Source organism: Talpa occidentalis, unplaced genomic scaffold, assembly GCF_014898055.3.
Source record: "Talpa occidentalis isolate TD23 unplaced genomic scaffold, MPIMG_talOcc4v2.1 talOcc4.17, whole genome shotgun sequence".
Classification (NCBI taxonomy): domain Eukaryota; kingdom Metazoa; phylum Chordata; class Mammalia; order Eulipotyphla; family Talpidae; genus Talpa; species Talpa occidentalis.
Window position 1 is genome coordinate 51382759 of NW_023601754.1, and position 24878 is coordinate 51407636.

At 68.8% G+C, this 24878-nt stretch overlaps 2 protein-coding genes across 2 annotated transcripts; both read left to right on the forward strand.

Moving 5' to 3' along the window:
* Positions 1 to 6643: 6643 nt before the first annotated feature.
* Positions 6644 to 8662, forward strand: LOC119250499 (interferon-induced transmembrane protein 1-like). The gene is made up of 2 exons (XM_037518238.2): positions 6644 to 7028; positions 7310 to 8662. The coding sequence occupies exons 1-2, from the start codon at positions 6783 to 6785 to the stop codon at positions 7487 to 7489; spliced, it is 426 nt and encodes a 141-aa protein (XP_037374135.1). The 5' UTR covers positions 6644 to 6782; the 3' UTR covers positions 7490 to 8662.
* Positions 8663 to 15280: 6618 nt separating this feature from the next.
* On the forward strand, positions 15281 to 24878 carry B4GALNT4 (beta-1,4-N-acetyl-galactosaminyltransferase 4). Its single transcript, XM_037515650.1, is given in 21 exon segments — positions 15281 to 15431; positions 17301 to 17404; positions 17551 to 17598; positions 17601 to 17645; positions 17709 to 17804; positions 17883 to 17973; positions 18065 to 18165; positions 18417 to 18484; positions 19198 to 19276; positions 20231 to 20297; positions 20377 to 20511; positions 20599 to 20708; positions 20785 to 20885; positions 20948 to 21051; positions 21135 to 22032; positions 23261 to 23550; positions 23624 to 23777; positions 23880 to 23952; positions 24024 to 24177; positions 24387 to 24513; positions 24758 to 24878. Coding segments are annotated over 21 exon segments (3117 nt in total).

A 24878-nucleotide genomic window follows, 5' to 3' on the forward strand; every position in this document is an offset into this window, starting at 1 on the left:
AAGAGAATTTTATTCCTACATTGGTCACACACGTACACTTACGTCCATACAGGTGAGCCAACCCCAGTTCCCAAGGCACCTCTGACTGAAGACAGCAGCCGGGACGTGTCTTAGCCGGGCCATCCCCCGGGTGGGAGTCCTCCGGCCATGGAAGGCTCTGGGCTTGAGGGCCCGCAGTCCGGACAGCCCCGCGGGATGCTGAGCTGAGAGGCAGCCTGTGCGCTGTCGGGGAGCAGGCTGTCGGGGAGCAGGCTGTCGGGGAGCAGGCTGCCAGTTCGCGGGCGGCAGACCGGGGAGTGCAGGTCCTGTCACAGGGTGCGGGACCAGAGCCAGGAGGGGACCAGAGCCAGGAGGGGTTCCCGCGGGAGGGCAGTCTGAGTCCAAGGGGGCAGCGAGCTGGGCTCTGGAGGAGTGTTAGGGGGAAAAGGATGCCCCAAAGCAAATTCCATACAGGCTTTGTGGAGTCCACCCCCACCCCAGGTCAAAGCCAAAGACACTGGGAACTCCATATCCCATCCCCACCCAAGGGAAGGTGGCTGGGACCTGAGGGTGGGGTGAAGCAGCCAGGTGGATATAAAAGGCAGACACGTGGGCTTTGGGGGTCCCCCATTTTTGGCCCTCGGCCAGCTCGCAGCGTCCGGCCAGCTCTGAGAGTGACTTTGGGTTTCCAGGTCATCGGATCGGGTAGGACGCATGAAAGACTTTATTTCCCTATTTTCTCCCTGAGTTGTGCATTTTCCTTATTTCTTTTTCTCTTGTAAATAAACCTTTTATTAACCCTTTTGTGTGTGTCTGCAGTGGAGTATTCATAAGTCCCTTTAAAGCGCGCGGGTGAGGACCCCCAGCCAGGAACCCGTTTAACATCGGGGCTGCTCTATAACAGGAGCGGCCGGCGTCCAGGGCTGCTCCGAGCCGGCCTCCGGCAGGGGCTCCCCCTGCACATCCTTGGAGGCTCGGGGCCTCTGCCTCGCCCGCCTGCCCCCGGGTGTGCCCAGCGACCTCGCACCTTCCTGTTTTTAGTTTTACTTGTGAGCTTTGTGTTCCCGACACCTGCCCTGAGGGCGGGCTGTGGCTGCGGGCGGAAGCAGGGGTGCCCCCTCCCCACCCGCCCCCGGCAGCGCCCCGTGGGTGGAGAGAATTGGGCGCCAGGCCCGGGCTGCATCCGGGGGGAGTCGGGGTCTCTGACGCTGACTCGGGGCTCCGGCCTCTGCCGCCTCCCCTCACCCTGGCCCCTTCAGCCCCCCCCCCCCCCGCCGGACCCCCGCGCCCTGCACCCCGAAGCGCCTCGGCCCCGCCCTTCCCAGCCGCAGGGGCCAGGGCTCCGCGGGGCCGGGGCGCACCCCGCCTCCGGAGGGGTCACGCTGGGCGCCCGAACCCGCCTTCTGAGGGCCGCACCCCGCCCGGCTGCACCCCACTCGCGGCCGGCCCCTGACGGCGGGGGCTGCACCGGGCTCGGGCAGGGAACGGGGCGCCCGCGGGGAGACTTGGGGAGACTTGGGTCGCCGCGGGGAGGCCGGGAACCCTGCGCGGAATCAGGAGACATCGGCGGGGGGCGGGGGGGCCCGGGGCCCCCCTTTACAAGGCCGCGGCCGCGCGGCTCCACCCCAGGCCTGTGGGGCAGGGCCCGCGGGTGAAAAATGGCCCAACCAGACTCCGTAGCCAACAGCCAGCCCGTCGGCGGCGTCGGGGCGGGCGCGAAGCGCGCGTCCCGGGTCACGGACGGGCCAATCAGCGCTGTGGGCTGCGGGGCCAGCGTCCAATCAGACTTGGGGGCGGGGCGCCCTGAAGAGGATATGAGCGGGGGGGGGGCGAGCGGGGGCGGCCGGGGGGGAGGAGGCCCCGCGCCCGGCCCTGGGGCAGCAGGAGCCGCGCCGGCGCCCCGCACGGAGCCCGGGAGCCGCAGACCCCAGCGGGGCGGCCCGCCTGCCCCCGACGTCGCCTGGGGGGAGCCGGGGCGGCAGCGGCCGTCTCCACTGGCCGGCGCTGCTGGCGGCCTCCGCCGACGCCGTCGGGCGAGGCCGCGGCCTGTGTGGGCGCCGGAGCCGCCGCCTCGTCCGCGGGGCGGGCCCGGGGCCCCGCGGCCGCCCTCGCCGGCCCTGCCCCGGTCAGCTGCGGACTCCGGGGCGCGCTGGCGGTCCGGACCCCGGGCGGCGGCCGCTCCCTCCTGCCCGCGCCCTCAGGAGCGCCCCCGGCGTTCCCGGACACGGCCTCGGCGGGGCGCCGGCGGCGGGTGGGGCGACGGGGCAGCGGGCAGCGCCCGGGACCGGCCGCGCGGGGACCAGGGCTGCAGGCCCCGGCTGCGCCGCCGGCCCCTGCCGGGACGAGCGCTCCGCCCGGGGCGGCCCGTGCGCGCGTGTCCCGGGGCCGCCTCCCCGGCGCGCGCGCAGGGCCGGGCCGCTCCCAGACTTGACGCCCAGTCAGCTTTCATCATTTTTCGGATGCTTGTCTTGGCGCTTCCTCCACCGCCACGGCCAAGAAGCGGGAAGGCCGCGGGGAGAGACTCAGGCTCAGACCCCCCTGGGAGGCGGCTCCAGGCCGACCCAGCCTCGGGGCCTTGACCCAAAGCTGCGCACCCGGCAGGCGCGCACCCCGGCAGGCGCGCACCCCGGCAGGCGCGCACCCCGGCAGGCGCGCACCCCGGCAGGCGCGCACCCCGGCAGGCGCGCACCCCGGCAGGCGCATCTGCAGATCCCGGAGGAAGGCAGGCGTGTGTGGGGCGGCCTTTGTGGTGGCGATGCCTGCTCCCCGCCCCCACCCAGCACCCCTCTTGCAGAAGAGCTGCCCGTTCTCTCCAGAGGCCAGGGACAGCCACAGGGGCTGGTCAGTGCCCCCGGCCTGCCCGTATGTCATGCCCCACTGTCCCCGCCTGGGGCTCGGGCGCTGGCTGTGCCCCGCGGGAGGGAAGCAGATGGTGAGTCTTCAGAAGGAAGCCCTGAGCAAAATGAGCTGGTGCCATCCCAGCAAACACATTTTGGATTTTATTTAAAAGAGGTGCAGCGCCCTCTGTTTCTAGCAGCACTGTTTACAACAGCTAGGCTTCGGAAACAACCCAAATGCCCAAAAATAGATGCTGGATCAAGAAGATGGGGTGCATATGCAACAGGGTGGTCCCCAGGAAAGGGGGAGGTTCCCTGCCCCACCCAAGGGAGGGTGGAGCTGAGCAGGAAGAGAAGAAACTGCAGAAGAGACTGGGGAAGGAAGCAGGATGGAGCCAGAAGGAGACCTGGAGGAGGCGCATGGAGCCTAGAGACACGTGAAGAAACTGCTTGTCTTTTGGTCGTGGACGGGGTGACACAGATGTGGGTGAGACCCGTGGGGAGGTGACAATGGCAGTTTTTATCTTGATGTTGATTTTGCTCTTTTCCTTCCGGGCTTGTCCAGTTGTTTGTGACCCTTTTCTGTGGGTCCCCACTGGAAGATGTTTTAGACTTGTGGTAGACTTTGGGGCCTTGTTCTGGGCCGATCCCATTTGGATGGACTTTTACCCACGAGGGGACGGGTAACTTTGGGTGCTTCATTTAGAAACTAGATTCTTTGCCTCACCTGTATTGTTTCCTAGTTTTTATTAAAGATCCTTCCCATTAAAGTGTCCTATGTTTTGTGTTGATGCGGCGGATGGCAGAACCCATTTAGAATAGGCAGGTTTGCGGGGTTTGGGCTGCCCCTCTCCCTGTCCTATAACACATATACACCATGGAATATTACTCAGCATTCAAAAAAGATAAACACATGCAATTTGCAGCAACATGGATGGCGCTGGAAGGGATCATGCTCAGCGAAGTAAGCCAGAAAGAAAAAGAAAATACCGGATGGTCTCACTCATAGCAGGAATCTAGAAAACCTAAATAAGGGACTAGGAAAAAGAATAGCTATAAGAAAGTGAAAATCAAAATCAACAAGCAACTATGAACCAGAGACACTCTATGGGGGGTGGGGGGTGGGGAAAGGAGGGATTGGGGTCAAAATAAGGGGGGTTGCAATTGCATGGGGAATATAAAAATAAAATTTAAATTTAAAAAATAAAACAGGTGCAGCATCTGAAGCATGGTGCTCCCTCCTGCAGCTGCCTGGGGCCCAGCTGCAGACTCCTCTCTAGAGTGGCCCTGTGGGCTCCCTGAGGAGGGGAGGACCTAGGGAACCCAGACCCATCAGCCCATTGGCCCCACGCCAGCCATGAACCACGTGTCCCAGCCTCTGCGCTCTGGTGCCTGTCCCAGCAGCCCCAGCTGCTATGAGGAGGCCTGGTAGCTAAGAGGAGTACAAAGTGGCCGCGCTGGGTCGCCCAGCAGCCTGGCCCCCACGGCCAGCACCATAATCACCATCCAGTCTGAGACCTTCATGCCCAGCTCTATCATCTGGTCAGAAAAGAACCAGGTGGAGCATTACAAAGTCATCAAAAAGGAAGGACTGAGGACCTCCCCTGGTGGTGCAGCGGTTGAGCGCTGGGACGAAGGTCCCACATGGCGTGCAGACCTCTCCTGCCGCCCGCTGCTCCCCTCAGCAGTGTCCTTCGGTCCTTCTGCCTGCTCTGCTCCCTGCTCTGGCTCTGGTGAATTCTCTCACCCTCCCGCGCTTCTGACTGTCCCCAGTGCTTGTGTAAATAAGTAAACAAATAAATCTTAAAAAAAAAAAAGAAGTGCAGCTTCTTCACATGTCTCTCTGCTCCCTGTGCCTCCTCCTGGGTCTCCATCCTGTTTCCTTCCCTCCCCAGTCTCCTTTCTAGCTTCTTTAAAAAAAAAAAAAAGATTTATTTATTTTTATACAACAACCGGGGTACAGGCCAGAGGCGCAGGAGCATGAGAGGATTCACCAGAGACAGAGTCGGGAACAGAACAGGCAGACTGAATAAATACACTGCCGCAGGTGAGTCAGGAGCAGACGAGAGGTCTGCTCCGCCATGTAGGATTCTCGCCGGCCGGCCAGGATCAAACCCACGCCGCAGAGGCTGTGGACAGTTTCACAGTGCGGCGCTCAACCACCTGAGCCGCCAGGAGGCCCCTCTTTTCTAGCTTCTCCCAGCTCAGCTCCACCCTCCTTTGGGTGGGGCAGGGAACCTGGAATTTCCCCTTCCCCTGGACACCACCCTTTACAAAATCTTACCTGAATAAAAAAAATAATGTGACTTTAGAGGCCAACAAATGACTGCAGAGCAGCTGCAGCCCTCAGGCATGTGGCCGGTGCTCAGGGTGGCTCCATCCCGGCCATGTGGCCTCAAGAAGGGCCTGGGGGCAGGTGCCAAGGCCCCTCCGAGGCTGCACGGGAGGGGCATGGCTCTCTACACTGACCTGGCGGCTCCCTTCAAGGTTTGGGGCACAGGGTGCCAGGCTCAGAACGGGTGCAGACAGGTTCGATGGAGGATAAGAACAGAAAAACTGGAAAGGAGGCGCCACAAGACCAGAACGCTGGCTCACACAATGCCAAGTGCTGGAGGTGGGGGTAGGGGGATTAGCATAGCCCTTAACCAGCTACCGGAACTAGGATCCTCAGGCGCCAAAGCCCAGATCACAAAGCCCAAGACCCAAGCAGTGTCAGATGCTGCAGGGGGCTTCAGGGGCAAGACCTGAGGGTAAAGATATGGAGATTGAGGCCATTGTAGAAATCTGGCCCCTTTCAAATTCTACATAGTTTATTCAAAACAAACCACTCCACGAAGGAGTGAGCCCCTCCCAAAGAGCGGAAGACAGTATCAGGGCAGCCTCCGCCCTGGCGCTGGGCAGCCGTCTGTGATTGTGCTGGGGCTCCTCACCAGCTCTCTCCTCTGCAGGGCAGCAGCTTCCTGCCTGTCCGAGACCTGGACCAGGCCGGGGCTTCTCTTCACTGACCTCCTTCAGCAGAGGTAGCGCGGCTCAAGGCCGCCAGCTGCAACCAGGCCAGGCAGGCGTCTCTCAGCAAACCTGTTCCTTTCAGGGCAGCTCTTCCTGCCCGGTGGGGTCCATGCAGGTGTCCTCTATTCTTCTGTCCCTTTCTCTAATAAACCTGTTCTTTAAGGTTTCAATAACGGCCTTTTGTTTCCCTTATCAATTCAAGGTTTTATGGCCCATTCCTATGGCAACATCCTGGTTCCCCCAGTCCCTTCAAGCCTCCCAAGCTGCCTTGGGGAGCAAAGTGCAGGGGCTGAGTTTGCATACCCCCAAGTGTCACCCCACTGACCCCCAACAGCAGAGAGCCCTTCCGGGTGAGCTGCTGCCACCACGCTCCAACAAGGACCCTCAGGGTGGCCAGGGACAGGTCCACACGGGAGTTCCCACTACTAGGAGCCCGGTCCAGGCCCTCACTGACCTTGCCACAGAAGGCATGGATGGGCCCTATCCTTTCCTGAACGCCAGGGGGCCAGCCCACCTGAGTCCCCCTCAGGGCCAGGGCAGACGGGGGCCTCAAGGGGCCTGGAGCCCGGTGGGGGGGAGTGGCCCTGGAGGTGGCTCATCTGGGGCTGGAGGTGGCTGTGCAGGGGGGGAGGGGGGGCAATGGCTCAGGGCCGGGCTGGGGGAGGACAGGACTCCCAGGCAGGAAAGGGTCCCCAGAGCCTACCCACAGCCCTCACTGAGGAAAGGGAGGGGCCGGCTGAGACCAGCCCCCTGAGGGCCCTAGACAGGAAACCCCCCCAGGACCTGGACCCGCCCCCATGTAACCTGACTCTCAGCCTCCTTCCTCCCTCCCTCCCGGCTCTCAGCCAATTCCAAACCCCCAAAAGTCAGGAAAAGGAAACCAGAGAAATCGAAACTGCTCAGGAAGGAGAGTCCAGGGATCCCAGACCCGGTTAGCCCGTCGGCCTCACCCCAGCCATGAACCACATGTCCCAGTCCCTGCGGCCCGGCACCAACCCCGGGAGCTATGAGGTGCTCAGGGAGGAGCACGAGGTGGCCGTGCTGGGGGCGCCCGGCAGCCTGGCCCCCGGGGCCGCCACCACCACCGTGGTCACCATCCAGCCCGAGACCGCCGTGCCCGACCACGTCGTGTGGTCCCTCTTCAGCGCCCTCTTCATGAACTTCTGCTGCCTGGGCCTCGCGGCCTTCGCCTACTCCGTGAAGGTGCGTGTGCCGCCCCAGGGCCCGGGCCACCTCGGGAGGGACAGGCGCCAGAGCGCGCCTGCTGGTGTGCCCGGCTGGGGACCGTCCCCCTGGCTGGGAGGGCTGGGACGACATGGGGTGAGGGGCCAGGCCCGGGGGCTGACCTCCCGGAGGCTGAGAGCCCGTGAGGAGGAGCCGGAGGCCCCAGAGGGACACCGGGATGGGGAGGCTGGTGCCCGGCCCTGGGCAGGGCAGGTGGGGCCGCCCCGGTAGAGCCCTCATGAGCCCCGTCTCCTCCCCAGGCCAGGGACCGGAAGATGGTGGGCGACATCCTCGGGGCCCGGACCTACGCGTCCACCGCCAAGTGCCTGAACATCTGGGCCCTGTGCCTCGGCCTCCTCCTCAACGCCGGCCTCATCGCGCTCCTGGTGTTCGCCGGCATGGCCATTTATGCAGCTGTCCAGAACGGCAGAGGCTACTAGTGTCTGCCCTGCCCACCCACTCACTCCTCCACCCCCACCCTCCACACGGTCCCCTGCCTGTCACAATAAAGACCGCCCGCTGTATCTGATGGTGCCTGGTGCTTCCTGCGGCCCCGGCCCAGCCTCCTGAGACGCCCCCTCACGCCTGTGTCCTCTCCCTGCGGAAGCAGCACCTGGGCCAGGCGGCCAGGAGGAGGGGCCCTGCCCCCTCGTTCAAGGTGTCCCCAGCTTGCTGCTGTCCCGCAGGCGGGCAGGCAGGTGTCCACGTCCATGGAGCGGGGTCCTGGGGGGCGTCTGTGGGCCCGGCCTGACGGCTGCCGCCGCCTCCAGCCCCCAGGCTCTGCCTGGCTCCGGGGGATGGGTAGCCCGGCCAGGGCTGTGCGGGCAGAGTGCTGGTCTGTGGGGCTGTAGAGCCCACACCATCTGGAGCCCCACTCTGGGCTTCCCTGGCTGGGAGCCTGGCCCAGAACCCAGAACTTTCAAGACACCCAGCTCGCCCCCTGTGTGTGTGTGACCCCCACGGCTGTCCTCGCTGCACCTCAAGACTGTGCTGATGGCCCATGGACACTGCTTCTTGGGCACCCCCATTTTATGGAGAAGTAGCCCATGTGGGAGCCTCCCTGGGGACCTGGGGTTCAGTCTCAGGCTGTCACTGCTGAAGCCTGAGTTCTATCCCCGGCCAGGGCGTGACCCACATGGCGCAGCAGACCCTGCCTGTCTCCCCGCTGCTCCCCTCAGCAGTGTGTTTCAGTGGGATCCGCCTGTTCTGCTCCCCACTCTGTCTCTGGGGAGTCCTCTTATACCCCTGCACATCTGGCCTGCACCCCAGTTCTACCCAAAAATAAAATCATACCAAAAAAAAGATGCAGTCCTTGTGTGTACACAGGCCAGTTATTCAAAGGTGAAAAAAAAAATTTTTTTTAAACATTTATACAAGAACCGGAGTACAGGCCAGATGCGGGGGAGGGTGAGAGGATCCACCGGAGACAGAGCGGGGTCCTCTGTCTGTCATTGATAATAGCTTTTGTTGGTTATATTGAGGTGTCTGGATGGATTAGTTCAAATATACTAAATAATGAAAACTACTGTCACCCTTTGGCTTTATTGAAATGTAGCTACTGGCATGTGTACCCGAGGTGTCCCCACTCAGCCCTGGGTGACCTGCAGGCAAGGAAGGGCTTGCAGCTGCCCAGCAGGGCCTGTCAAGGTGCCCAATGGTGCCTGTGTGGCCCTCCTGTGGGGCTGTGCCTGTGGGTGCAGTGCTGGGACCCCGATCTGAGGCGGGTGCTGGGCCTGGCTCTGGTACGCAGCCCTGGAGCCCCATGCGGGTGCGGGACCTTCAGGTACAGGGTTTGCCCCAGTTACTTTGGTGGGGGGGAGGGCAGTGCAGTCTGGGCACCACCCCGAAACTCCTGCCTTTCCTTGCAGGGAGGACCAGCGGCACGTGGCCCTCCAGCTCCTAGGGTCCAGCGGGCCTCCCAGCTTGAGACGTCAGGCGAGGCAGTCCCGGCAGCGCCCCTCAGAGAAATAGGGCAGAGCAGGAGGCCTCACAGCCGTGACACCCATCACAGTGGCCCTTGAGCACTGGGCCCCTCAGCAGGCCCCCACCTCTTGGGCTGGTGACCCAGCAGTCAGGAGCGCCCCCTCTGCCCTCAGCGCCTGCCAGCCTGTGCCAAGCGCCCAGCTGCGAGGCAGGATGGTCAGGACGGCCGGCGGGTGTGCTCAGCGGTGAACAGTGGCCCACGTGCCCGCAGGGCAGCCCCATGCTGGGGGGTAGGGGCGCTTCCTTCGAGGGCCAGCGTTGGCCGCCCCTGCCCGGCAGGTGCATGTGGCCTTGGCCGGTGGCTGGAAAGCAGGGGAGCCGGGGTGCAACCCATCGCGTTCGTCCCCACAGCCTGAGAACGACAGAGTCTGGGACGCAGTTTCTGCCCCCGTCAGGGTGTGCGTGGGGTGCCGCTCGCGGGCGTGGAGGGGTCACAAGCTCAGGCCAATCCCAGAAAGACCAGGACAGCAAGGGCTGAGGGGGTGGGCTCCCCTTTCATTGGGCTCCTGGGGACTCGCTACTGGGGGGTGCTTTCCCACTGCCTTGCCTTGTCTCATCACCCTTTGTCACCCAGGGCTGTGAAGCCCCCCAGCTGCTGCTCTCCCCGCCCTGCCCTGCGGCCACCCCCACAGGCGCACCCGACCTCCTCCCTCCAGCCCCCCAGGTGTCCAGTCCGGCCCTTAGGTGCTTCCAGGTCACCCCTGCCTAACAAAGGGCTTGGGGCGCGGGAGTCGGGAAGCGCAGAGGGCGCTGGACGCTGGGGCTGGCAGGGTCACCTGGATCCCCTCCAGGCCGCTCCAGGGCACATATCGCTGCGCTGGAGCCACTTTAAGAAGTTTCTCCTCAGCGTCCACTTCAAATTTAGCAAGAAAAGGGGGTCTCGTCAACCACAGCTGCCACTGTGGTGCGGGCCCGGGACCCCCTGGCCTGGCCCCGGTCCAGTCATGGTGCCACAAGGAGACCTGCGCGCCTCCGCTTTAGAAGAGCCCCTCACCCCGCCCAGAGGGCAGGCGGAAGATGGGGTGCCTGCCTCCCTGTGGGGAGTCCCCTCGCTTCCCACCCCTCCTCCCTTCTCTCCCCGCCCTCCCCTCCCCCTCCCACTGCCCCCTTCCCGGGCCCCTCCCCAGCAGCCTCTCTCCCTCCCAGGGTCCGGCTGTCTTTGTTCAGCGACTACCGTTGCACTGAGTCCCAGGCTTGAGTGTCGCTGGGGCTGGACGCCTGGCAGGCGCTTTGCTGGCCGGGAGGCAGCGGCTTTAATGTGTATTTCTCCAGTGACGAGTGACTTTTAATTTTCTGTTTGGAAGCCGTTTTCTCTTTTATGGAAACGGCCTCTTTTCCTCACTTTTCCTACTCAGCGCCTAAGATCTCCTGCCCCAGGAGGCCAGCGCTTGCCCTGCGCTCCCCACTGGTCAGCGCTTGCCCTGCCCTCCCCAGCTGCCCTGTGCTCGGCCGGGCTCTTGTCACGCCAAGCCGGCCTCTGCAGTCAGGCTCACCCCCCTCTTCAGCTGTGGCTGGATTTCAGACCCCGGAAAGGCCCTTCCCGGAGAGGGCGGGCTGTTCCCAGTGTCCGCGGCTTCAGCCTGGCCTTTGGACCCCAGCCTAACTTGGGGTCTGTGCAGGGCCTGGGCCTCCGGTGGGCCCCGGGTGTCGGCTGACTGCACAGACCACGTTCCCTCAGCTCCTCCTGGCTGGGGGTGCCGGGTGGCTGCTGGGCAGGTGCTGGGCTTACTTGGGGGCTTCTGGGGGTGCTGGGGAGATGCTAGGGTGCTTGGGAGGCACTGGGGATGCTGGGTGACTGCTGGGGAGGTGCTTGTTGGTTACCGTAGCACTCCTCACTGCAAGCAGATGGCACAGGAGAAATGGAGGCCCTGGCCAGTGAGTCTAGCTGTAGCAGTGCTGGGGCTGCTGGCAGGCTCCTGGGGTGTTGGGCAGCTGCTATGCAGGTGCTGGGGGCACTGGGGGTGCTGAGGGCTTCTGGGAGTGCTGCTGGGGGTGCTGGGGGCATCTGGGAATGCTGGGGGCCCTGGGTGGGTGCCGGGGGTCTTCTGAGGGTGCTGGGCAGCTGCTGGGGGTGCTGGGAGCTGCTGGGTGGCTTCTAGGGGTGCTGGAAGCATTGGGTGGCTGGCTGCTGGGGGGGCTGCTGGGGGGGCTGGCTCTGCTAGCCACTAATCATGCCTTTGTGTCCAGATGCAGCGGCCGATGAGGTAGCTGCGATGCTATGCAGGCGGCTGGCTGCTTCCTCCTCCAGTCTTGGTGTAAGGGAGCGGCTCTTAGTCAGTGGGTGCGGCTGTCTCCAGGCACCGGGTGGGGGGACACTTTTCTCCAGCAAACAGGAAGGCTCCTGTGCACAGAACTGGGGGCCTGCGGCCCGCAGAGGTGCTGGCCAATGGGCAGCTCCCCTTCCTTCTTCCCACCCCTGGTCTCTGCTGGTGGGGGCCTGGGTTTTCTCCTCAGGAAGTGGACAGTTTCCAAATGGCCTGCGTGCCCTGGTCGTGAGGGACCACGCAGAGCTGGACGCCCTGGGGCGGAGCCGCAGCGCCCCAAGCAGAGCCCCGCTGAAAAGCCACCAGCAAGACCACCCTTTGGGCCGTGACAGCCAAGCCCAGGCTTGGGGGGCCAAGGCCCGAGGCTCCCTGGGGAGCCGGCCGGCGCCCGCCCGCCTTTGTCTCGGAGCCGGTTCCCGGGCCTGGGCTCTCCAGGTCAGCGCCCGCCCTCGGGCTTGGCTCGCGGGGAGGGTGCCGCGGCCTGGGGGCCACACACGCCCTGGCCCACCTGCCACGGTCGCCCCTGAGAGAGACGCCCTGCCCTGGGCCTGGGCGCGGACCCTGCGGGGCCAAAGGGTCAGGCCGGCAAGAGGCGGGCGGCGACCCCGCCCAGCGTCTCTGGGGCCTGCGGGCCGGGGGCGGCGCCGTCCGGTGGGCAGGCGGCTCGAGAGGCCGCCGCCGGCTTTCCGGGCCGTGGGACCGGCTCCGTCTCCCCAGGAGCGCCGGGCGCGCAGGCCTCCCCCGCGGGCCGGGCGGACCGGCCCGCTGAGCCCAGGCCCCGCCCGGCGCAGGGCCTGTCAGGGCGCAGCGCCTCCCGCGGCACCTCGGGGAACCGCGACGCCCCCGGAGCTCCCGCCCCCGCCGTCCAGGCTGCCCCCTCCGCCTCCGGCGCACCCCACCGGGGGCCCCCACCGCCCCGCCCCGCCCCGCCCCGCCCCCTCCCTCCCACCGGCCCGGGCCCCGCCCCCGCGCGAGCGGCCCCAGCGCCGACCCTCCCCCGCCCGGCTCCCCCGCGACCTGGGGGGTCCGGCTAGCGGCGCGCAGGGACCCCCGCCCCCTGGACAGCCTCCCGGCCGCCCGCCCTGGGGCAGCAGGCGCGCTGGCCCCCGCGAGTCAGGAAAGGCGCCGCCCTCCCAACACCCCACACACAGCCCGGGGCCCCCCGCAGGCCTCGCTGCGGACCCCCGCGGCGCGGCCCCCCCAGTTCTGGCGGGGCGCAGGGCCTCCCGGAGCGCGGGCCTGCGGCGCCCCCTGGCGGCCCCCGGCGGAACGCGCCGTGAGCGGAGCGGGGAGACCAGGCGGGTCGCGCGGCCCCAGCTTTGTCCAAACCCCCAGATCAGTTGTTGTCTTTAAAGGTTTATTTATCTATGCACACAGGAACCGGGGCACAAGCCAGAGGTGGGGGGTGAGAGGACTCCCCAGAGACAGAGTGGGGGGCAGAACAGGCGATTCACTGAAGCACACGGCCGAGGGGAGCAGCGGGGAGACAGGGGGGCCCACCAGGGAGGCCCAAACCCACAGATCTCAAGGGCGCAAAGCTGAAGCGCATGCCTGGAAACCCAAAGTGGGCTTCCGGCCCGGGGCCCGCAGGGCCAGAGGACACTGTCAGGGAGCAGGGCCCGCGGGCGGGACACACCTCTGCAGGGTGGGGAGCGGTGTCCGCTGTGGGGGAGCAGGGCAGCACCCGGGGATGCAGGCGCCGGCAGGGCGGCGGGGATGGGGGTCACCCGGAAAGGCGTGAGGGCTGCGCGTGTGACCACGGGTGTCACCGCGGGGGCACCAGCCTGGACCTCTTGTCCAGGACCCTGTCTGGTCAGAGCCAGGCTCCCGCGGAGGAGGGGCACCCTGGGCCGGGCTGTCAGCTGGCAACAGTGCAGGGGAGCAGGCCCAGAGCACCGGACAGGGCTGTGCCAGGCAGATGCCCACGCCACGGCTCGTCCCGGCACGGGCTGGCGGATTGAGGAGGGGGTGCAGACAGGACTCCCCGCAGAAACTTCCAATGGGTTATGTATGCCCCACCCAAAGCGGGGCGCAACACCGGGTGCCCAAAGCGTGGCTGGGGAGTGTAGGACTTCGGGGGCCCCTCACAGGGGTGTGAGGAAATGGGTGGGGCCCTCTCAACCCAGTCGCCCGGTCCCATCAGCAAATGCCTACAGCCCTGGCGACCCTCAGTCTCAAACCTGGTGCCAGAGGGTCCTGGACAGGGTCCCGGGCAGGGAAAGCCAGTGGGGGGAGTGCGGGGAGTGAGGGCCAGCAGTGACACTCACCTCAGTGCCATTCAGGGGGCAGCTGGGCCCTGGGGTGGGGGGTGGGCCTGTGGCTACCAGCTCAGCATTTCCATGAGCTGGAGCCCGAGGCTCGTGTCTGGATGCTGACCAGGCTGCATCATGTGCCCCAGCGAAGGCAGAGGGGACACGGAGCGGGGAGGCTAGGGGGGGCCGACACAACGGGCCCGGGGCTAAAACACAAGGAGGGGAGTTGGTGTCCAGGGGCACCAACTCCCGGACAGCCTGTCCCGCCCCACCCTGCGGCCGTGGTGACAAGGAGCCAGAGCTGCCTCTGCAGGGTGTGTCTCCCTGCTGGGTGACCACCCCGAGGCAGGAGTCCCCAGCCTCCCCCGGACACACACACCCTGGGTCAGGGAAGGTGCCGGCCGCCCCTTGGGCCTCCTGCCCTGGATGCGAAGGGCTGGCGGCCTGGAGTCGGGGCCACCACCAACGTTGGGCTGGTATGGGACGTGGGCAGGGAGGCAGGGCACAGGGAGGCAGGGAGAAGAGCACTGGCCGGACGCCGGGAGGGCACGTGAAGTGGGCGAGTGGATCACACACCCGCAAGACAGCTCCGCTCCTGCCCAGCTGACCCCTAGGGCCCCCACCCCGCTTGGCTGACCCCAAGTTCACCATGGACCCCAAGTCAGGTCCAAGACTAGAGAGCTGGGCTGAGCACCCCTCCTCCCGGGTGCCCAGATGTCCTGTACTCCAGCCCGCCCAACTCTGTCCTCAGAGGCCTCCACCTTGCCCCTCTGCTGCCCTGTCCAGCTGGCAGCCAGGTGAAACCCTGGCTCGCCAAGCTGAGGCCCTTGGGCATTCCTCATCCCCCTCAGGGGAAGCCGTGGGCTTTTGAGACCCTCCTCAGCCTTCCTCCCTCAAGCCCTTGACCCCTGCCCCCACTCGTTCCCCCAAACTTCCCTCCTCTTGCCTGAGTTCAGTCCCGCGGGCGGGGTTGTCCTGTGGGCAAGAGGCCCCACTCCACGACTGGGCTGAGCCCGTCGCCCGCCTTTCCCACGCCCCAGGCTTCGGCGCCCCCATCACCGCACACCTGGTTGTTGGGTCCGGGTTGTTCTTGCCCCCTAACCCCATGCAGCCCGGACCCTGCGTCCCTCCCCGTCCTGCGCCCCTCTGTCCCCGGTCCCCACGGCCAGGGAGGGTCCTCACCCCCCCCCCCCGCACCCAGCGCGGCGGGCCGGGAAGCCCAGGCGGGCCCCTCCGCGTGCCGTCCCTCCCTCCACCCCCGGCCCGGCCCGGCCCGGCCCGGCCCGGCCCCGGCCCGCGCCCCTCGCGCCCGCCCCGCGCCCCCGCGGCGCGCCCAGGTGGATGCGCGTTGCGCGGAGACGACGAGGGCGCGCGCCCCAACGCGCCGCCCGCCCCGCGCGCGCATTGGCTCCCCGCGGGCTGCCGGGCCGCGATTGGCCGGCGCCGCGCGGCCGGCCGGGCCGCCCCACGGTGGTGGCGCCGCAGCGTGGATGCCGCCCGCGCCCCGCGGCCCCCCAGCAGCGCGCAGCCCGAGCGGCCGGGCGGGGCCGGGCCGGGCGCCGCCGGGAGCCGCTCCGCCGCCCACCCCGGGCCGCGGCCGAGGGCAGCGGGGGGCGCGGCCGCAGCCGGTGGCCGCGGGCGGCGGACAAAGGGCCATGCGGGGCCGCGGGGCGCGGCGCGGGAGCCGGGGGCCGCAGCGGCGCCGCTGAGCGCGGCCGGGCGGGGCGGCGCGATGCCGTGGCTCCCGGTGAAGAAGCTCCGCAAGCAGGTCAAGCTGCTGCTGCTGCTGGTGCTGCTCACCTGCGCCGCGTGGCTCACGTACGTGCACCTGAGCCTGGTGCGCCAGGGCCGCGCGCTGCGCCAGCGCCTGGGCTACGGGCGAGGTAGGGGCGCGCCCGGCGGGGGGCGCGGGCGGGCGGGCGGGGTCCCCAGGCACCGGGCCGCGCCGTGGGCCAGGCCCGCCCGGAGGCCCCGTCCGCGCCCCCAGCGCGCAGGTATCGGGGCGGGGGGCGCGGCGCGGCCGGGCCCGGACGCCCGGTGACGTCATCAGTGACGTGCGCGACCCTCCTGGGAGCGTCCCCGCACCTGGGCGGCCCCGGAGGGGGGCGGGGGGGCCCGCGGCGCGGTGCGCGGGGGGCCCTTGGGGGCCCGGCTCGCCGGGGTTTCCTGGAGGCCCGGGAGGGGGGAGCCTCCACCAGTTGCCTGAGTAGCGGAGCCGCCGGTTCCCCCGCTGCTGGGGAAGGCTGAGGGGCAGAATCCTGCACCCCCACCCCCCACCCCCCCCCCCCCCGGGGCAGGGCAGAGCTGACCTGCCCTGGAGCACCTGCTGGAGGGGACCCCGCTAAACCTGTGACCTCCTCAGAGACGGCCATGGGGGGGCACATAAGGCGGCAACCGGCAGCCCCACCACACAAACCCTCACCCCCACAACAGCCTGCAGTGTCACCTCCCAGGCGTGGGAGCTCCCCTAACTCTGGCTGGGACAGCCCTGAGTCCACAAAGCCAAGCCCGTCCTGCCCAGCGCCGTGGGGACGTCTGCTTTGGCGAGGGGGCTCCTGGAGGGGCTCTTGAGCTTGTGGCCTTTGACTTGCCTTTCGGGAGGAAAGGCACTCATGAATTCTTGGGGTGCGAAAAGGAGGCAGGGCCCGGAACCTAGGGGGGATGGGAGAGAGGGGAACACCTCAAGGCAGAATTAGATGCCCAATGGGTCCCCCTCCCCCCTTCCACCTGCTGAAGCCCCCCCTCACATACCTGCAGCCCCAGGTCCAGACACCCCAGAGTCCTCGCACCTCAGAGCCAGGGGCTCCCAGCATCCCTCCGTGCCTAAAAGAAGTCCCCCAGCTGTCAGCACACCAGGCAGGCAGGACCCCAAAGTGTGACCCAGTGACACAGAACAAAACCAGTCCCCCCTCAGCTGCCTTTGCAGCTTTCCAGGCAAGCCCAGTCCCGGCCAGCCTGACCAGCAGGTCCAGCTGGGCATCTAACTCAGCAGCTGGGGGCTCAACACCCACCTTCCAGCCAGACAGAGGCCCTGTGGTGGGGAGACCCCAGGAGGGCTGGCAGCCACGCAGCCTCTCCCCAGGAGCGGCCCAGCCAGCATGCAGGCTGCTGGCTCCCGAGGGTGCCTGCAGTGGCCCCGGGGAGAGTGGCCGTGGGGGGCACCAGCAGGCACCGCACTGGGTAGTGAGTCCTCCTGCTCTGAGGCTCAGACCAGAGTGTGGATCCTCCTCGGGGGGCAGCGTGGGATGTCCAGGCCCCAGCTCGGGGAGGGGCCTGGAGAGCTGGGACAGTGGGTCAGGCATGGTCTGCTCCAGGATAGGGCTGTGGGACATGCAGGCTGTGGAGATTGCCTGGGAGTGTCCCCGGAGGACAGCCTGCCTCCAGGCTGCCCTGGCTCCAGGTCCTTGGACTGTGTGCCTGTCCCCCTGCCCAGGTGCTGCCCAGCGCCCTGGGCAGCTGCAGCACACTCTGTGGGCTGGCCTCCCTGGCAAGCCCTGGCACCAACCCACAGTGAACTCGTTCCGCATGGGCAGAGTGCCCTGAGGGCACAGAGCAGGCCAGGGGGCCTTCCTGGAGGTGGCGCCACGGATGAGCATGGCCAGATGGGTGTGCTGGGCAGGAGGTGGGAAGAAAACCTCCAAGGCCGGCCTCTGGAGCTCCAGGGAGGCCAGGGGAGGCTCGGCAGGGCACACGCCGGCCTTCCTCCACCCCAGCCCCGTGCTGCGGCCCAGTGACGCCCCGCGCCCTCGCAGATGGAGAGAAGCCGAGCGGCGTGACGGACGGCGGGGGCGCGCGGGCCGCGGGCGCCACGCAGAGGGCAGAGGACTCCAGCGAGAGTCGCGAGGAGGAGCAGGCGGTGAGCTGGGGCGCTCGCCCGCGGCCGTGGACAGGGCTGGCCCGCGCGGACAGCCGGCGCGCTGGGGCGGGCAGGCCCTGAGGCCCTGAGGCCTGCCCGCCGGGGGCTCCTGATGGGCTTGTCTCCCCAACCCCCTCCTCTCCTAGCCCGAAGGTCAGGACCCGAACTCGCGCCTCCCCGGGAGGGCAGGAAGGCCCCCCCACCCAACCTCACGCAGCAGGCGCCGCCGTGGCGGGAGGAGGTGAGCGCGGGCGCGGGGGTGGGGGGCCCCTGCTGAGCGGAAGCTGAGCCCCCTTCCCCCCAGTACAAGGGGCAGGTGAACCTGCACGTGTTCGAGGACTGGTGCGGGGGCGCCGTGGGCCAGCTGAGGAGGAACCTGCACTTCCCTCTGTTCCCGCACGTGAGTGCCCGGCGGAGGCGTGCGGGAGGGACCGAGGGGCGCGGCGGGGCTGCCACAGCGGAGGTCACTGCCCCGCAGACGCGAACCACCGTGAAGAAGCTGGCCGTGTCCCCCAAGTGGAAGAACTACGGGCTCCGGGTCTTCGGTTTCATCCACCCGGCGCGAGATGGTGCGCGCTGCCCCGGGCTGGCCGCGCTGGGGTGGGGGGCGGCGGCCCCAGCTGGCCCTGAGCCCGCCCCGCGCCCTGTCCTGCGGCCTAGGAGATGTGCAGTTCTCGGTGGCTTCAGATGACAACTCTGAGTTCTGGCTGAGCCCCAGCGAGAGCCCGGCAGGCGCCCAGCTGGTGGCCTTTGTAGGCAAGGTACGCCGCCCTGACCCAGGACCCGCCCTCCCACCCAGCCCCTGCCCACGCCCCCGGCTGCCCTCACCCCTGGCTGCCCTCGCCCCCGACCACCCTCGCCCCCGACCCCCCTCGCCCCTGGCCGCCCTCGCCTGGCTGCTGTGGCCTCGGTCACCGTCTCCGCCAGCTCCTCAGGAATGGGGAGCTCGTGGGCTGGTACCCCAAGACGGGGGGTACCAGCCACCCCACTGCCCCTCTGTGTCACCCACCAGACCGGCTCGGAGTGGACAGCACCTGGGGAATTCACCAAGTTCAGCTCCCAGGTGTCCAAACCCAGGCGGTGAGTGACTGCGGGTGTGTGGGGGGCTGGGCAGGCGCGTATCTTCACCTGCACACCCCCTCCACACACACCCGCTCCACACACACCCACTCCATGCACACCCACTCCACGCACACCCGCTCCACACACACCCGCTCCACACACACCCGCTCCACACACACCCTCTCCACACACACCCGCTCCATACACACCCGCTCCACACACACCCGCTCCACACACACCCTCTCCACGCACACCCTCTCCACGCACACCCGCTCCATACACACCTGCTCCATACACACGCCCTGCACGCACACCCACTCCATGCATACCCACTCCACGCACACCCTCTCCACGCACACCCCCTCCACGCACACCCGCTCCACAAACACCTGCTCCATACACACCCCCTCCACACACACCCCGTCCACACACACCCCGTCCACGCACACCCTCTCCACACACACCCGCTCCATGCACACCCACTCCATGTACCCCCTCTTCACGCACAGCCCTGCCACGCATGCCCACTTCACGCACACCCTCTCCACGCACACCTGCCATGCACACCCTATCCACACACACCCACTCACACCTCACCGTGCACCTGTCATGTCCCACCAATCCACAGTCCACCCTCGCCCAGGGGCCAGCCCTGAGCCAGCTCCTCTGGGCTCTCCGTCCGTCCGTCGGACTCCTGGGCATGGCGGGACCCCCGACTCCTGTGTCCCCAGGCTCATGGCCTCCCGGCGGTACTACTTTGAACTACTGCACAAACAGGACGACCGCGGCTCGGACCACGTGGAAGTGGGCGTGAGTGAGGCGCCCGAGACCCTCTGTCTGCCCCCCTGAGGGGCTACGGAGTGGACCCTGCCCTGGCGAGCAGCACTGCTGGGGGCTGGGCAGGCTCCGCGGGGATGTGGGTCTCGGGCAGCTCAGGGAGAGGCCGTCACGGGAGCGCGGGGACCAGAGAGGCTAGGTGGCGCATCCGGTGCGGCCCGGTCTGACACGGCCGAGGCAGCACTGCCCGTCTGTCGTCCTTGGGAAGCTGAGGGCCCCGCGGCCAGATGGGCCTGTAGCGCTCCCTGGACGGCTAGGGCTGTCCCAGGGCCGAGCCTGCTGGGTTTGCGTCTTAACCCGTGGTCACTGAGGAGAGGCCAAGAGGCTCCTGAGCCAGGGAGGTGGGACTGGAAGAAATGGGGAGGGGCCACAGGGCGGGACAGGCCTGAGCCCTGGGGGGGGGGGGGCGGTTGTCTGGAGGGCCGTGCTGGGCCACTGTACTCGCTGCTGAGTGGGGTCGCCCTAGTGCCACTTGGTGGAGGGTCCTGGCTGGAGACCGTGGGCACCGAGAGGGTGGCCAGGAGGGTCCCGGGTGAGCAGGGGACAGAAGGTGGTGTGAGTTGGCCCCCCAGAGCCCAGTCTGAGGGGGTGGGAGGGGTGGTATGTCGGGAAGATTGGGTGGTAGCCAGAGTGAGGCAAGGGCACCTGGGAGGGCCAGACTGGAGCAGATGAGGGCAGAAGCCAGAACCTGCTCTGGAAGTCAGGAGGGCTGGATGGGGCTTGGGGACCCCAGCATTCTGGTCACCCCTCAACTTCCCCGCTACCCCTACTCGAGGCCCCAGGGACTTTGCCACCCACCCGCCAAGCTTTCTGATTCCTCCAGAGGGTTGGCCACAGGGGACCCCCGCCCTAGGTCAGGGCCGACCGCTCCCTGGCCGGGGGAGCTGCCCCAGCCTGCCCTGACCCTGCCGCCCTCTCTGCCCCCAGTGGCGAGCCTTCCTGCCCGGCCTGAAGTTCGAGGTCATTGGCTCTGCTCACCTGTCCCTGTACACAGGTGCCTGGGGGGGGCTTGGGGCTGGGCTCTGGGGAGGGGCCTCTCGGCGCCCCCGGCCACCCACGCCTATGTGCCCTAGACGAGGCGGCCCTGAAGATGGACCAGGTGGCCCACGTGCCCCAGTCTCCGGCCAGTCACGCGGGGGCGCGTCCGCCGCCGGGGGAGTCCGGCGCCGACATGCTGCGGCCAGACCCGCGGGACACCTTCTTCCTCAGTGAGCGGCGGGAGGGGGGCGGGGGGCGGGGACCGGGCGCGGGGGGGCGCGGGGGGCGGGGGGCGCCCCTGACCACCGCTCCCGCAGCGCCGCGGCTGGAGCCGTCGAGCCTGGAGGACGTGCTGCCCCCCTGCGCCTACGCGCCCACCTACGTGGTCAAGGACTTTCCCATCGCGAGATACCAGGGGCTGCAGTTTGTAAGCGCCCCGCCCGCCCGCCCGCACCCCCAGACCCGCGCCCGCGCGCCCGCGCTGAGCCCTGTGCCCGCCCCAGGTGTACCTGCCCTTCGTGTACCCCAACGACCGCACGCGCCTCACGCACATGGAGACCGACAACAAGTGCTTCTACCGCGAGTCGCCCCTGTACCTGGAAAGGTGGGCCGGGGGGCGGGGGGCGGGGCCTCCGCGGGCCGGCGCTGAGGCTCCCCGCCCCCCAGGTTTGGCTTCTATAAATACATGAAGACCGACCGGCCCGAGGGGGCCGAGGGGCCCGAGGAGGAGGAGGTGCAGCGCCGAGCTTTCCTCTTCCTCAACCCGGACGGTGAGCGCGCGCCCCGCCCCCCCGCCCCCCCCCGCCCCCCGTCCCTGTGAGCGGGGCCCCCAACCCGCCCTTGCTGGACGCAGACCTCCTGGACGACGAGGACGAGGACGAGGGCGAGGGCGAGCTGCTGGACAGTCCGGAGCCCACGGGGGCACCCCCGCCGCAGAGCGGCCACCTCGTCCCCGGCCCGGCGGCCCCCACGGAGGCCGAGGCCGGGGCCTCCCCCACGGCACCCACGCCCCCCAGCCCCCCGGACCAGCGGGCCCCCCGGCGCGCCCGGGCGCTGAGCTGGGCCGCGCGCCCCCGGCCCCTCCTCCTGGGCCGCGCCCCGCCCCCGCGCCCCGCCCCGGAGCAGCCGCCCCCCAAGGTGTACGTGACGCGCGTGCGGCCGGGACTGCGGGCGCCCCCGCGAGCCCTGGCGCCGCTCGGCCCCCGCGGCCCGCCCTGGCCGCCCTTCCCGGGCCTCTTCCTGCGCCCCCGACCGCTGCCCCGGGTGCCGCTGCGGGCGCCCCCGCGCCCGGCCGCGTCGCGAGGCCGCAGGACCGGCGGCCCCCGGGCCACAGCGCCGAGGCCCCCGACCCGGCCGCGGGCCACGCCGGGACTCGAGGCGCCCACGGCGGACTTGGACTCGTCCGAGGCGCGGCCCGTGACCTCCTTCCTGAGCTTGTCCCAGGTGTCCCGGCCGCAGCCGCCCGGGGCGGGGGCGGGGGGCGCGGAGGGGGCCGCGGACGACGAGGGCACCCCGGGCGAGGCCGCGTCGGAGGACAGCGCGGAGGCGGCCGGCCCGGCGCTGGGCCGCTGGCGGGAGGACGCCATCGACTGGCAGCGGACCTTCAGCGTGGGCGCCCTGGACTTCGAGCTGCTGCGCTCCGACTGGAACGACCTGCGCTGCAACGTGTCGGGCAACCTGCAGCTGCCCGAGGCCGAGGCGGTGGACGTGGTGGCGCAGTACATGGAGCGGCTGCACGCGCGCCACCGCGGGTACGCCCTGCCCAGGGCGCGCGGCCGCCTCCCCCAGGAGCGGAGGGGCCGGGCTGGTCCACCCAGGGCCCCTGCCCAGTGCTGGGGCTCCCCAGACCCCAGGGCCGACTCCCAGTCCTGCCCCTCCCCATCTTGGGCCTGAACCGGCACGGGCCGGGTCAGCCTGGCCAGATGCCCCCCCCTGGGCCGGGCCTTCCAGGGCCACGCTGACCTTGGTCTCCCTAGACCCAGGAGCCAGTTGTGTTTCCACCCCACGTGGACGGGACAATGGGGGGGCACGAAGGGGGCACAGTCTGTGCAGACAGCCCCCGACAAGGTGTTGGTGGGAGGCAGGTGATGGGCGGGGTGGGGGTCTGTGACCTTTACAGCCAGGCCCGGGACACTGGGGCAGACTCAGCAGAAGGGGGGCCGGCCTGTCTGGGTTGAAGGTGGGTCACTTAAGAGTGTAGGCAAAGCCCGAGGGGGCATGAGGGGCAGGCTTGGTCAGGTGGCGGTGAGGGGGCCCAAAGGAGCCCCCCCACCTCCAACGCATGGACGGTGGGCTGCCCAGCAGCGTCAGCCAGAGAGCCAATGGACACCCAAAGCTTGGGGGGCGGCCCTTGACCTGGAGAGCATGGTGGGCAGGGCGTGCCCTGTTTCCGAAATGAGGAGAAGCCTGTGCCAGAGGGCACAGTGGGGGAGAGGAGTGGGGTGCTTGACAGGGCTGGGAAGGGGATGCAGGGCTAGGAGGGGCTTCCAGCCTTGGGATTCAGCCCCTGGACTGAGGGGTGCCAGCAAGGCAAAAAGGAGACCTCTCAGACGACCAGATGAGCTACCCAGGGCCCTGGAGAGGAGGGGCTGGGACCCCCGAGACAAAGACCCCTGGGAAGAGGACGCTAGCTAAGCTAGTCCAGTAGTCCCAGGCCAGACACGGCCTGCCCCCCCTGGACTGTACCTAGGACGTTGGACCCTGCCGCGGGCAGCCAGGAGGGGGGGTCCCCACGCTAGTCAGATGTGACTGGGCAGGAGTGGCCCCCCCAAGGAAGGGGTCTGGACTCAGGAGGGTGCTGCAGAGGGTGGGGGCAGCCACCGGGAAGGGCCTGAGGGGTGAGGAGGCAGCAGCTCCGCGGGGTGCTGGGACGCCCCACTTGGCTGAGTCCAGAGCCCTCCTTTCGGGCTGGCGGCTGCCTGCGGGGCGAATGCGGGCAGCGGCTAAAAGCCCCAGGGACTGACCGGCCCCGCCTTCCAGGCGCTTCTCCCTCCTGCGCATCGTGAACGTGGAGAAGCGCCGCGACTCGGCGCGCGGGAGCCGCTTCCTGCTGGAGCTGGAGCTGCAGGAGCGCGGGGGCGGCCGCCGGCGCCTGTCCGAGTACGTCTTCCTGCGCCTGCCCGGGGCGCGCGCGGGGGACGCGGACGGCGACGCCGCGAGCCCCGAGCCAGGCCCCGCCGCCTCGCCGCGCCCCGACGGCCGCCCGGAGCTCTGCCGGCCGCTGCGCCTGGCCTGGCGCCAGGACGTGATGGTGCACTTCATCGTGCCAGGTGCGGCGCGGGGGGCCGGCGGGGGGGCGGGTGGGCCTCTGGGCGCCGGGCTCAGCCGCCCACCCTCCTCCAGTGAAGAACCAGGCGCGCTGGGTGGCCCAGTTCCTGGCCGACATGGCCGCGCTGCACGCGCGCACCGGGGACTCGCGCTTCAGCGTCACCCTCGTGGACTTCGAAAGCGAGGACATGGACGTGCAGCAGGCCCTGCGCTCGGCGCGGCTGCCCCGGTAACTGCGCCCCCCCAGCCGCCGGGGAAAGCGCCCCTGTGCTCCTCGCGAGGGGGTTCCCGGTCGCCCCCAGGCGTCCTGCTCGCTGACCCCTCCCCCCAGGTACCAGTACCTGCGGCGAAGCGGGAACTTCGAGCGCTCGGCGGGGCTGCAGGCGGGCGTGGACGCGGTGCAGGTGCGCGGGCGCGTGCGGGGCGGGCGCGGGGGTGGCCCGGGGAGCGGGGCTCACGCCGCACGCGCCTCCAGGACGCCAGCAGCATCGTTTTCCTTTGCGACCTGCATATCCACTTTCCCCCCAACATCCTGGACGGCATCCGCAAGCACTGTGTGGAGGGCAAGCTGGCCTTCGCGCCGGTGGTCATGCGCCTGGGCTGCGGGAGCTCGCCCGAGGACCCGCACGGTAATGCCCCGGCCCCAGGAGCTCCGGGTCCGCCCACGCCCGCGGGAAATCTGGGGCCCGGGGCCATGCCCGCTCCCGGGAGCCGCCCCCAGCACTGCGGCCAGGTGGGGAGCCCCGGGTGTGGCCCGGGATGGAGGGGACCCCGTGCCAGGCCCCTGGGGTCGGGGGTCGCCTGCGGGGTCGGGGTCACGGGGCCGGCTCTTCCCCAGGGTACTGGGAGGTGAACGGCTTCGGCCTTTTTGGCATCTACAAGTCCGACTTCGACCGCGTGGGCGGGATGAACACCGAGGAGTTCCGGGACCAGTGGGGCGGCGAGGACTGGGAGCTCCTGGACAGGTGGGGCGCCGCGGGCCCCCCTCGCGCAGCCCCTGCACCCCGGGGCCCAGCACCGGGCGGACTTGCCCCGCTCCCACCGGGCCCTCCCCGCCCCCGCCCCCGCCCCCCAGCCAGCTCGCACCCCGCTCGCCCTGCGTCCTCACCGCCCTGCCCCGTCCTCACCGCCCCCCCAGTCCTCACTGTCCCCCCGCCCCGTCCTCACGCCCCCCCAGCCAGCACGGCCCCCTCGCCCCCTCGCCCCCAGGGTCCTGCAGGCGGGACTGGAGGTGGAGCGGCTCCGCCTGCGCAACTTCTTCCACCACTTCCACTCCAAGCGCGGGATGTGGGCCGCCCGCAGCCGCCGGGGCCCGCGCGGCCAGCCCTGA